The 17,612-nt window shown below is 42.3% G+C and overlaps 1 protein-coding gene across 2 annotated transcripts in view; it reads left to right on the top strand.

Moving 5' to 3' along the window:
* lmo1 (LIM domain only 1) overlaps nt 1-2,896 on the top strand; it is a 46,075-nt gene extending 43,179 nt beyond the window's left edge. For both annotated transcript variants that reach the window (XM_058400194.1, XM_058400192.1), the window contains one exon: nt 740-2,896. In XM_058400194.1, coding sequence (XP_058256177.1) covers nt 740-845 — 106 coding nt within the window. In that variant the 3' untranslated portion in view covers nt 846-2,896. The remainder of the gene's footprint in view (nt 1-739) is intronic.
* The last annotated feature ends 14,716 nt before the right edge of the window (nt 2,897-17,612 follow it).

Raw genomic sequence — 17,612 nt, 5'->3', positions numbered from 1 at the left:
AAACGTTTGAGTTTTTCTGAAGCTGTACTGAAGTCTGTCATTCTTTTTATTTACCCTGGCTCTCACCTCAACACAATAAGCCTCTGTGTGGAGGCTGAAATAAACGCAGAGCCGCGCCTCTGAGCGCCGGAGCGATTGCTGATGGCAGGAACTCGCCTCGTGCTGCGCCGCTCACGGCCTCAGTGCCAACCTGCTCAATTAGCGTGGCACTGATTGATAAGCGCCGATGCCACAGGCTGGGGTCTTATCATGCCTGGCACTGCCATCTGTGTAGCTTTTATATGCAAACATCAGTGAGGGAAAAGCAGCGTGTACACCAGAGGAAGGGTTTAGGAAGCTTTTTAATTGCTGAACAATTTCAGGGAGGAAATTTGGAGAGATTGTGTGTTGTGTCTTGGCGCAGATTGACACACGGGCAGGATTTCGCTTTTGCTAGTCACGCTCGTGTGAGTTTTATTTTGTGCCAGTCCTGTTGGGTAAAAAAACGCCTGCATTTGAAGGTGCACCTTCATGCCACATCACAGGGATTGTGAACAATCAGCTAAAAACAAAAGTGACGCAAGCAAACAGCAGAACACGGAGATGTGGAAGCTTTCAGTGCAGCGATTCGGAGAGAATTCAGGATGTAGTGAGCGACACACACACACACGGCTGAAGTGGTGGTGAGCGCTACGCTTCACTCGGGTCAGACGCCTCATGTGCTGCCGCAGCGGTTTATTCTTCTGTTTTTATCTTCTAGGTTCTGCGTAGGCGACAAGTTTTTCCTAAAGAACAACATGATCCTGTGTCAGATGGACTATGAGGAGGGCCAGCTCAACGGGAGCTTCGAGACGCAGGTCCAATAACACAACCTGATGGAGGCAGCAGCACACACACACAGACACACACACACACACACACGGGGAGAAGCGTCTGTCTGCTTGCCTGCAATACCTTTTTACAGTGAAAGAAGCCCTCATGGTCCTTTAGGACTCTGGTGTAAATGTTCTCCTCTTTGGCCTTTTCCCAACTCTGAGCAGTTCTAAGTCCTGGTGTAGAGCCGTGTGACTGCGTGTGTCTGTGTGCGTCTGCGTGTGACTGTGTGCGTCTGCGTGTCTGCATGTGAATGCAGTGTGTCTGCGTGTAACTGTGTGTGTCTGCGTGTGTCTGAGTGTGACTGCAGTGTGTCTGCGTGTGACTGCAGTATATCTGCGTGTGACTGCAGTGTCTGCGTGCATCTGCGTGTGACTGCAGTGTGTCTGCGTGTGACTGCAGTGTGTCTGCGTGTATCTGCAGTGTGTCTGTGTGTGACTGCAGTGTTCCTGAGTGTGACTGCAGTGTGTCTGCGTGTGACTGCAGTGTGTCTGCGTGTATCTGCAGTGTGACTCCAGTGTGACTGCAGTGTGTCTGCGTGTGACTGCAGTGTGTCTGCGTGTATCTGCAGTGTGACTGCAGTGTGTCTGCGTGTGACTGCAGTGTGTCTGCGTGTGACTGCAGTGTGTCTGCGTGTATCTGCAGTCTATGTGTGTCTGTTTGTGACTGCAGTGTGTCTGTGTGTGACTGCGTGTGACTGCAGTGTGTCTGCGTGTGTCTGAGTGTGACTGCAGTGTGTCTGCGTGTGACTGCAGTATATCTGCGTGTGACTGCAGTGTCTGCGTGCATCTGCGTGTGACTGCAGTGTGTCTGCGTGTGACTGCAGTGTGTCTGCGTGTGACTGCAGCGTGTCTGCGTGTGACTGCAGCGTGTCTGCGTGTATCTGCAGTGTGACTGCAGTGTGACTGCAGTGTGTCTGCGTGTGACTGCAGTGTGTCTGCAGTGTGACTGCGTGTGACTGCAGTGTGTCTGCATGTGACTGCAGTGTCTGCGTGTGACCGCAGTGTGACTGCAGTGTGTCTGCGTGTGACTGCAGTGTGACTGCAGTGTGTCTGTGTGTGACTGCAGTGTGTCTGCGTGTGACTGCAGTGTTCCTACGTGTGACTGCAGTGTGTCTGCGTGTGACTGCAGTGTGTCTGCGTGTGACTGCAGTGTGTCTGCGTGTGACTGCAATGTGACTGTGTGTGACTGCAATGTGACTGCAATGTGACTGCGTGTGACTGCATGTGTCTGCGTGTGACTGCAGTGTGTCTGCGTGTGACTGCAATGTGACTGCGTGTGTCTGCGTGTGACTGCAGTGTGTCTGCATGTGACTGCAGTGTGTCTGCGTGTGACTGCGTGTGACTGCAATGTGACTGCAATGTGACTGCAGTGTGTCTGCATGTGACTGCAGTGTGTCTGCGTGTGACTGCAATGTGACTGCATGTGTCTGCGTGTGACTGCAGTGTGTCTGCGTGTGACTGCAGTGTGACTGCGTGTGACTGCAATGTGACTGCATGTGTCTGCGTGTGACTGCAGTGTGACTGCGTGTGACTGCAATGTGACTGCGTGTGACTGCAGTGTGTCTGCATGTGACTGCAGTGTGTCTGCGTGTGACTGCAATGTGACTGCGTGTGACTGCAATGTGACTGCGTGTGACTGCAGTGTGTCTGTGTGTGACTGCAGTGTGTCTGCGTGTGACTGCAGTGTGACTGCAATGTGACTGCGTGTGACTGCAATGTGACTGCGTGTGACTGCAGTGTGTCTGTGTGTGACTGCAGTGTGTCTGCGTGTGACTGCAGTGTGTCTGCGTGTGACTGCAGTGTGTCTGCGTGTGACTGCAATGTGACTGCGTGTGACTGCATGTGTCTGCGTGTCGCTCAGCACTCTATCGCCTCTATGGGTTCATGTGATGTTTTTTCCTTTACTCCTCGCTCCTGGCGGTCAGCAGGACGGAGGGTGATGTACAGTCTGTTTTTTTCTGTATATATATAAACTGGAACATTTATTTTATGAAATTGTAATGCAATTTTATTACTAGTGTGAATTAAAGAAGAAAACACGATTCTTAAATGTTCAAACCTGTTTTTTTATGTTGTTGATTTTTGTTTGTTTTTTTTAGTTTATTGCGAAGAGGCCGGTCCATGGCCGGCGTGTCCATGTTTTGTAATGATGCATCTCGCTTTAAAATAAAGCTTCCAAATTTTTGAGAGAATTTATTAAAAATAAAAGGAGATTTAAAAAGCTGGAGCGGATCTGGTGTTCGGACAGAGCCGGGGTGAAGGGAGGCCTTTCAAGCAGAAATGAAAGCCGCGGAGATTCTCCGAGCTTCTGGTGAAGTCACACGTCTGATTCGGAGTGTGCGTGTAGATCAGACTTCAGCGTGTATCGGATCTGCACTCGGGTTCTCTAAAGCACCGGTTCTTTCTTTTGCATTTAAAGCACATGCAGAGTTTTGAATTATTATGGCATTAAAATGACAAAATATGTTTTAATATTGATTTCAGTGTCACAGATATTTCTGGGGAAAGGTTTCTTTATGAATATAAATGAAAATAGTTGAATGGTTTCTCCCGAGTCTCTCACAGTTTCATGTATAAAAACGGTGCAGTTAAAAGCTCGTGATGGTGATGAGGCCACTCTCCTTTCATTATGACTTTTATTTTGATGTGTTTCTGATTTCTGAGCTGCAGGAGAGCTTCAGATCCGAGTCTCTGCCTTCACACACAGCTCTCTCACTCCTACTGCTGAGAGAATCAGACGGAGATCAGACTCCAGACAATTCACTTACACACGTCTGACATCTAGTTAAAGAACACAATACACACTGAACACACTGTACACACTGAACACACACTGTACACACTGAACACACACTACACACTGAACACACACTGAACACACTGAACACACACTACACACTGAACACACACTGTACACACTGAACACACACTGTACACACTGTACACACTGAACACACACTGAACACACACTGAACACACACTGTACACACTGAACACACACTGAACACACACTGTACACACTGAACACACACTGTACACACTGAACACACACTGTACACACTGAACACACACTGAACACACACTGAACACACACTGAACACACACTGAACACACACTGTACACACTGAACACACACTGAACACACACTGTACACACTGAACACACACTGTACACACTGAACACACACTACACACTGAACACACACTGAACACACTGAACACACACTACACACTGAACACACACTGTACACACTGAACACACACTGTACACACTGTACACACTGAACACACACTGAACACACACTGAACACACACTGTACACACTGAACACACACTGAACACACACTGTACACACTGAACACACACTGTACACACTGAACACACACTGAACACACACTGAACACACACTGAACACACACTGAACACACACTGTACACACTGAACACACACTGAACACACACTGTACACACTGAACACACACTGTACACACTGAACACACACTGTACACACTGAACACACACTGAACACACACTGTACACACTGAACACACACTGTACACACTGAACACACACTGTACACACTGAACACACACTGAACACACACTGTACACACTGAACACACACTACACACTGAACACACACTGTACACACTGAACACACACTGTACACACTGTACACACTGAACACACACTGTACACACTGAACACACACTGTACACACTGAACACACACTGTACACACTGTACACACTGAACACACACTGTACACACTGTACACACTGAACACACACTGTACACACTGAACACACACTGTACACACTGAACACACACTGTACACACTGTACACACTGAACACACACTGTACACACTGTACACACTGAACACACACTGTACACACTGAACACACACTGTACACACTGTACACACTGAACACACACTGTACACACTGAACACACACTGAACACACACTGTACACACTGAACACACACTGAACACACACTGAACACACTGAACACACACTGTACACACTGAACACACACTGAACACACACTACACACTGAACACACTGAACACACACTGTACACACTGAACACACTACACACTGAACACACTACACACTGAACACACTGTACACACTGAACACACTGTACACACTGAACACACACTGTACACACTGAACACACACTGTACACACTGAACACACTACACACTGAACACACACTGTACACACTGAACACACTACACACTGAACACACTGAACACACTACACACTGAACACACACTGTACACACTGAACACACTACACACTGAACACAAACTGTACACACTGAACACACTACACACTGAACACACTGTACACACTGTACACACTGAACACACTACACACTGAACACACACTGTACACACTGAACACACTACACACTGAACACACACTGTACACACTGAACACACTACACACTGAACACACTGTACACACTGTACACACTGAACACACACTGAACACACACTGTACACACTGAACACACACTGTACACACTGAACACACACTGAACACACACTGTACACACTGAACACACACTACACACTGAACACACTGAAAACACACTGAACACACACTGTACACACTGAACACACTCTGTACACACTGAACACACTGTACACACTGAACACACACTGTACACACTGAACACACACTGAACACACACTGAACACACACTGAACACACACTACACACTGAACACACACTGAACACACACTGAACACACACTGTACACACTGAACACACTGAACACACACTGTACACACTGAACACACTGTACACACTGAACACACTGTACACACTGAACACACACTGTACACACTGAACACACACTGAACACACACTGTACACACTGAACACACACTGAACACACTGAACACACACTGAACACACTGTACACACTGAACACACACTGTACACACTGAACACACACTGAACACACTACACACTGAACACACACTGTACACACTGAACACACTACACACTGAACACACTGTACACACTGAACACACACTGAACACACTACACACTGTACACACTGAACACACACTGTACACACTGAACACACACTACACACTGTACACACTGAACACACTACACACTGAACACACACTGAACACACTACACACTGTACACACACTGTACACACTGAACACACTACACACTGTACACACTGAACACACACTGTACACACTGAACACACACTACACACTGAACACACACTGAACAAACTGTACACACTGAACACACTGTACACACACTGAACACACACTGTACACACTGAACACACTGAACACACACTGTACACACTTAACACACACTGAACACACTGTACACACTGAACACACACTGAACACACACTGTACACACTGAACACACACTGTACACACTGAACACACACTGTACACACTGAACACACACTACACACTGAACACACACTGAACACACTGAACACACACTACACACTGAACACACACTGAACACACACTGTACACACTGAACACACACTGTACACACTGTACACACTGAACACACACTGTACACACTGAACACACACTGTACACACTGAACACACACTGAACACACACTGTACACACTGAACACACACTGTACACACTGAACACACACTGTACACACTGAACACACACTGAACACACACTGTACACACTGAACACACACTGTACACACTGAACACACACTGTACACACTGTACACACTGAACACACACTGAACACACACTGTACACACTGAACACACACTACACACTGAACACACACTGAACACACTGAACACACACTGTACACACTGAACACACACTGTACACACTGTACACACTGAACACACACTGTACACACTGAACACACACTGTACACACTGTACACACTGAACACACACTGTACACACTGTACACACTGAACACACACTGTACACACTGAACACACACTGTACACACTGTACACACTGAACACACACTGTACACACTGAACACACACTGTACACACTGAACACACACTGAACACACACTGTACACACTGAACACACACTGAACACACACTGAACACACTGAACACACACTGTACACACTGAACACACACTGAACACACACTGAACACACACTACACACTGAACACACTGAACACACACTGAACACACACTGTACACACTGAACACACTACACACTGAACACACTACACACTGTACACACTGAACACACTGTACACACTGAACACACACTGTACACACTGAACACACACTTTACACACTGAACACACTACACACTGAACACACACTGTACACACTGAACACACTACACACTGAACACACTGAACACACTACACACTGAACACACACTGTACACACTGAACACACTACACACTGAACACAAACTGTACACACTGAACACACTACACACTGAACACACTGTACACACTGTACACACTGAACACACTACACACTGAACACACACTGTACACACTGAACACACTACACACTGAACACACACTGTACACACTGAACACACTACACACTGAACACACTGTACACACTGTACACACTGAACACACACTGAACACACACTGTACACACTGAACACACACTGTACACACTGAACACACACTGAACACACACTGTACACACTGAACACACACTACACACTGAAAACACACTGAACACACACTGTACACACTGAACACACTCTGTACACACTGAACACACTGTACACACTGAACACACACTGTACACACTGAACACACACTGAACACACACTACACACTGAACACACACTGAACACACACTGAACACACACTGTACACACTGAACACACTGAACACACACTGTACACACTGAACACGCACTGAACACACTGTACACACTGAACACACACTGTACACACTGAACACACACTGAACACACACTGTACACACTGAACACACACTGAACACACTGAACACACACTGAACACACTGTACACACTGAACACACACTGTACACACTGAACACACACTGAACACACTACACACTGAACACACACTGTACACACTGAACACACTACACACTGAACACACTGTACACACTGAACACACACTGAACACACTACACACTGTACACACTGAACACACACTGTACACACTGAACACACACTACACACTGTACACACTGAACACACTACACACTGAACACACACTGAACACACTACACACTGTACACACACTGTACACACTGAACACACTACACACTGTACACACTGAACACACACTGTACACACTGAACACACACTACACACTGAACACACACTGAACAAACTGTACACACTGAACACACTGTACACACACTGAACACACACTGTACACACTGAACACACTGAACACACACTGTACACACTTAACACACACTGAACACACTGTACACACTGAACACACACTGAACACACTGTACACACTGAACACACACTGTACACACTGAACACACACTGTACACACTGAACACACACTGAACACACTGTACACACTGAACACACTGTACACACTGAACACACACTGTACACACTGAACACACACTGAACACACACTGAACACACTGTACACACTAAACACACTGAACACACTGTACACACTGAACACACACTGTACACACTGAACACACACTGTACACACTGAACACACTGTACACACTGAACACACTGTACACACTGAACACACTGAACACACACTGTACACACTGAACACACACTGTACACACACTGTACACACTGAACACACACTATACACACTGAACACACTGAACACACACTGTACACACTGAACACACTGAACACACACTGTACACACTGAACACACACTACACACTGAACACACACTGTACACACTGAACACACACTGTACACACTGTACACACTGAACACACACTGTACACACTGAACACACACTGTACACACTGTACACACTGAACACACACTGTACACACTGAACACACACTGTACACACTGAACACACACTGTACACACTGTACACACTGAACACACACTGTACACACTGAACACACACTGTACACACTGAACACACTGTACACACTGAACACACACTGTACACACTGAACACACACTGTACACACTGTACACACTGAACACACTGTACACACTATACACACTGAACACACACTGTACACACACTGAACACACTGTACACAATGAACACACACTGAACACACACTGAACACACTGTACACACTGAACACACACTGTACACACTGAACACACTGAACACACACTGAACACACTGTACACACTGAACACACACTGTACACACTGAACACACACTGAACACACACTGTACACACTATACACACTGAACACACTGTACACACTATACACACTGAACACACACTGTACACACTGAACACACACTGTACACACTGAACACATTGAACACACACTGTACACACTATACACAATGAACACACACTGTACACACTGAACACACACTATACACACTGAACACAGTGTACACACTATACACACACTGTACACACTGAAAACACTATACACACGCTGTACACACTGAACACACTGTACACACTATACACACACTATACACACTGAACACACTATACACACTGAACACACTGAAAACACTATACACACTCTGTACACAATGAACACACTGTACACACTATACACACTGTACACACTGAACACACTATACACACTGTACACACTATACACACACTATACACACTGAACACACTATACACACTGAACACACTGTACACACTATACACACACTATACACACTGAACACACTATACACACTATACACACACTATACACACTGAACACACTATACACACACTGTACACAATGAACACACTATACACACACTGTACACACTATACACACACTATACACACTGAACACACTATACACACACTATACACACTGTACACACTATACACACACTGTACACAATGAACACAATATACACACACTGTACACACTATACACACACTATACACACTAAACACACTGTACACACTATACACACACTGTACACACTATACACACTGTACACACACTGAACACACTGTACACACACTGAACACACTGTACACACACTGAACACACTATACACACACTGTACACACTATACACACACTATACACACTAAACACACTGTACACACTATACACACTGTACACACACTGAACACACTATACACACACTGAACACACTATACACACTGAACACACTATACACACACTATACACACACTGTACACACTATACACACACTGTACACAATGAACACACTATACACACACTCTACACACTATACACACTAAACACACTGTACACACTATACATACTGAACACACTATACACACTGTACACACTATACACACACTATACACAATGAACACACTGTACACACTATACACACATTATACACACTATACACACATTATACATACTGAACACACTATACACACTGTACACACTATACACACACTATACACAATGAACACACTGTACACACTATACACACATTATACACACTATACACACATTATACATACTGAACACACTATACACACACTACACACTGAACACACTATACACACAGAACACACTATATACACAGAACACACTGTTCACACTATACACACTGTACACACTATACACACACTGTACACACTGAACACACACTATACATACTGAACACACTATACACACACTTTACACACTGAACACACTATACACACTGAACACACTATACACACTATACACACTGAACACAATGTACACACTATACACACACTATACACACACTATACATCCTGAACACACTGTACACACACTTTACACACTGTACACACTATACACACTTTACACAATGAACACACTATACACACTGAACACAATATACACACTGTACACACTATACACACACTATACACACTGAACACACTGTACACACTATACACACTATACACACTGTACACACTATACACACTGAACACACTATACACACTGTACACACTATACACACACTATACACACTGAACACACTATACACACTGTATACAATGAACACACTATACACACTGAACACACTATACACACACTATATACAACTGTACACACTATACACACTGAACACACTATACACACACTATGCACAATGAACACACTATACACACTGTACACACTGAACACACTATACACACTGAACACACTATACACACTGTACACACTGAACACACTATACACACTGAACACACTATACACACACTATATACAACTGTACACACTATACACACTGAACACACTATACACACACTATACACACAAAACACACATTACACACAATATACACTATAAACACTGAACACACTATACACATTATACACACTGTACACACTATACATACATTATACACACTGTACACACTATACACACTGTACACACTATACACACACTATACAAACACTATACACACACTGTACACACTGTACACAATATACACACTGTACACACTGAACAAACAATACACATACTATACACACTGTACACAGTATACACACACTGAACACACTATAGACACTATACACACTGAACACACTATACACACTGTACACACTATACACACACTGAACACACTATAGACACTATACACACTGAACACACTATACACACTGTACACACTATACACACAGAACACACTATACACACTGAACACACTGTACACACTATATACACTGAACACACTACACAAACTGAACACACCATACACACTGTAGACACTGAACACACTATACACACACTATACATACTGAACACACTATACACAATGAACACACTGTACACACTATACACACAGAACACACTGTACACACTGAACACACTATACACACTGTATACAATGAACACACTATACACACTATACATACAGAACACACTGTACACACTGATCACACTATACACACTGTACACACTATACACACTACACACTGAACACACTATACACACACTATTCATACTGAACACACTATACACACATTATACATACTGAACACACTATACACACACTGTACACACTGAACACACTATACACACAGAACACACTATACACACACTATACACACACTATACACACTGAACACAGTGTACACACTATACACACACTGTACACATTGAAAAAAAAACTATACACACTCTGTACACACTGAACACACTATACACACTGAACACACTGAAAACACTATACACACTCTGTACACAATGAACACACTGTACACACTATACACACTGTACACACTGAACACACTATACACACTGTACACACTATACACACACTATACACACTGAACACACTATACACACACTGTACACAATGAACACACTATACACACACTGTACACACTATACACACACTATACACACTGAACACACTATACACACACTATACACACTGTACACACTATACACACACTGTACACAATGAACACACTATACACACACTGTACACACTATACACACACTATACACACTGAACACACTATACACACACTATACACACTGTACACACTATACACACACTATACACACTGTACACACTATACACACACTGTACACAATGAACACACTATACACACACTGTACACACTATACACACACTATACACACTGAACACACTATACACACACTATACACACTGTACACACTATACACACACTGTACACAATGAACACACTATACACACACTGTACACACTATACACACACTATACACACTAAACACACTGTACACACTATACACACTGTACACACTATACACACACTGAACACACTGTACACACACTGTACACACTATACACACAATGAACACACTATACACACACTATACACACTGAACACACTATACACACTGAACACACTACACACTATACACACACTATACACACACTGTACACACTATACACACACTGTACACAATGAACACACTATACACACACTCTACACACTGTACACACTATACACACTAAACACACTGTACACACTATACACACACTGTACACAATGAACACACTATACACACACTCTACACACTGTGCACACTATACACACTAAACACACTGTACACACTATACATACTGAACACACTATACACACTGTACACACTATACACACACTATACATACTGAACACACTGTACACACTATACACACACTATACACAATGAACACACTGTACACACTATACACACATTATACACACTATACACACACTACACACTGAACACACTATACACACAGAACACACTATACACACTGATCACACTATACACACTGTACACACTGAACACACACTATACATACTGAACACACTATACACACACTTTACACACTGAACAGACTATACACACTGAACACACTATACACACTGAACACACTATACACACTGAACACACTATACACACTGAACACAATGTACACACTATACACACACTATACACACACTATACATCCTGAACACACTGTACACACACTTTACACACTGTACACACTATACACACTTTACACAATGAACACACTATACACACTGAACACACTATACACACTGAACACACTGTACACACACTATACACACTGAACACACTATACACACTGTACACACTATACACACACTATACACACTGAACACACTATACACACTGTATACAATGAACACACTATACACACTGAACACACTATACACACACTATATACAACTGTACACACTATACACACTGAACACACTATACACACTGAACACACTATACACACTGAACACACTATACACACTGAACACACTATACACACACTATATACAACTGTACACACTATACACACTGAACACACTATACACACACTATACACACAAAACACACAATATACACTATAAACACTGAACACACTATACACATTATACACACTGTACACACTATACACACACTGTACACACTATACACACACTATGCACACACTGTACACAGTATACACACACTATACACACTGTACACAATATACACACTGTACACACTGAACAACCAATACACATACTATACACACTGTACACAGTATACACACACTGAACACACTATAGACACTGTACACACTATACACACTATACACACACTGTACACACTATACACACACTGAACACACTATAGACACTATACACACTGAACACACTATACACACTGTACACACTATACACACAGAACACACTATACACACTGTACACACTATATACACTGAACACACTACACAAACTGAACACACCATACACACTGTAGACACTGAACACACTATACACACTGTACACACTATACACACACTATACACAATGAACACACTGTACACACTATACACACAGAACACACTATACACACTGTATACAATGAACACACTATACACACTATACATACAGAACACACTGTACACACTATACACACAGAACACACTATACACACTGTATACAATGAACACACTATACACACAGAACACACTGTACACACTATACACACTGTACACACTATACACACTGTACACACTATACACACACTATATACACTGAACACACTACACAAACTGAACACACCATACACACTGTAGACACTGAACACACTATACACACACTATACATATTGAACACACTATACACACTGTACACACTATACACACACTATACACAATGAACACACTGTACACACTGAACACACTATACACACTGTACACACTGAACACACTATACACACTGTATACAATGAACACACTATACACACTATACATACAGAACACACTGTACACACTATACACACAGAACACACTATACACACTGATCACACTATACACACTGTACACACTATACACACTACACACTGAACACACTATACACACACTATTCATACTGAACACACTATACACACATTATACATACTAAACACACTATACACACACTGTACACACTGAACACACTATACACACAGAACACACTATACACACACTATACACACACTATACACACTGAACACACTATACACACACTATACACACAGAACACACTATACACACACTATACACACTATACACACTGTACACACTATATACACACAGAACACACTGTACACACTATACACACAGAACACACTATACACACTATATACACACTGTACACACTATACACACTATACACACTGATCACACTATACACACTGTACACACTGAACACACACTATACATACTGAACACACTATACACACTGCACACACTATACACACTATATACACACTGTACACACTATACACACTGATCACACTATACACACTGTACACACTGAACACACACTTTACACACTGAACACACTATACACACTGAACACACTATACACACACTATACATCCTGAACACACTGTACACACACTTTACACACTGTACACACTGAACACACTATACACACTTTACACAATGAACACACTATACACACTGAACACACTATACACACTGTACACACTGAACACACACTATACATACTGAACACACTATACACACTGCACACACTATACACACTATATACACACTGTACACACTATACACACTGATCACACTATACACACTGTACACACTGAACACACACTTTACACACTGAACACACTATACACACTGAACACACTATACACACACTATACATCCTGAACACACTGTACACACACTTTACACACTGTACACACTGAACACACTATACACACTTTACACAATGAACACACTATACACACTGAACACACTATACACACTATACACACTGTACACACTATACACACACTGTACACAATGAACACACTATACACACACTGTACACACTATACACACACTATACACACTGAACACACTATACACACACTATACACACTGTACACACTATACACACACTGTACACAATGAACACACTATACACACACTGTACACACTATACACACACTATACACACTGTACACACTATACACACACTATACACACTGAACACACTATACACACACTATACACACTGTACACACTATACACACAATGAACACACTATACACACACTATACACAGAACACACTATACACACTGAACACACTACACAATATACACACACTATACACACACTGTACACACTATACACACACTGTACACAATGAACACACTATACACACACTCTACACACTGTACACACTATACACACTAAACACACTGTACACACTATACATACTGAACACACTATACACACTGTACACACTGTACACACTATACACACACTATACATACTGAACACACTATACACACTGTACACACTATACACACACTATACACAATGAACACACTGTACACACTATACACACTATACACACATTATACATACTGAACACACTATACACACACTACACACTGAACACACTATACACACAGAACACACTATACACACTGAACACACTATACACACTGTACACACTATATACACAGAACACACTATACACACTGATCACACTATACACACTGTACACACTGAACACACACTATACATACTGAACACACTATACACACACTTTACACACTGAACAGACTATACACACTGAACACACTATACACACTGAACACACTATACACACTGAACACAATGTACACACTATACACACACTATACACACACTATACATCCTGAACACACTGTACACACACTTTACACACTGTACACACTATACACACTTTACACAATGAACACACTATACACACTGAACACACTATACACACTGAACACACTGTACACACTATACACACACTATACACACTGAACACACTATACACACTGTACACACTATACACACACTATACACACTGAACACACTATACACACTGTATACAATGAACACACTATACACACTGAACACACTATACACACACTATATACAACTGTACACACTATACACACTGAACACACTATACACACACTATACACACACTATACACACACTATACACACACTATATACAACTGTACACACTATACACACTGAACACACTATACACACACTATACACACACTATACACACACTATATACAACTGTACACACTATACACACTGAACACACTATACACACACTATGCACACTGAACACACTATACACACTGTACACACTGAACACACTATACACACTGAACACACTATACACACACTATATACAACTGTACACACTATACACACTGAACACACTATACACACTGTACACACTGAACACACTATACACACTGAACACACTATACACACACTATATACAACTGTACACACTATACACACTGAACACACTATACACACACTATACACACAAAACACACATTACACACAATATACACTATAAACACTGAACACACTATACACATTATACACACTGTACACACTATACATACATTATACACACTGTACACACTATACACACACTGTACACACTATACACACACTATACACACACTGTACACACTATACACACACTATGCACACACTGTACACAGTATACACACACTATACACACTGTACACAATATACACACTGTACACACTGAACAAACAATACACATACTATATACACTGTACACAGTATACACACACTGAACACACTATAGACACTGTACACACTATACACACTATACACACACT

Source organism: Hemibagrus wyckioides, linkage group LG10, assembly GCF_019097595.1.
Source record: "Hemibagrus wyckioides isolate EC202008001 linkage group LG10, SWU_Hwy_1.0, whole genome shotgun sequence".
Lineage (NCBI taxonomy): Eukaryota > Metazoa > Chordata > Actinopteri > Siluriformes > Bagridae > Hemibagrus > Hemibagrus wyckioides.
This window is presented reverse-complemented; position numbering and strand designations above follow the sequence as displayed.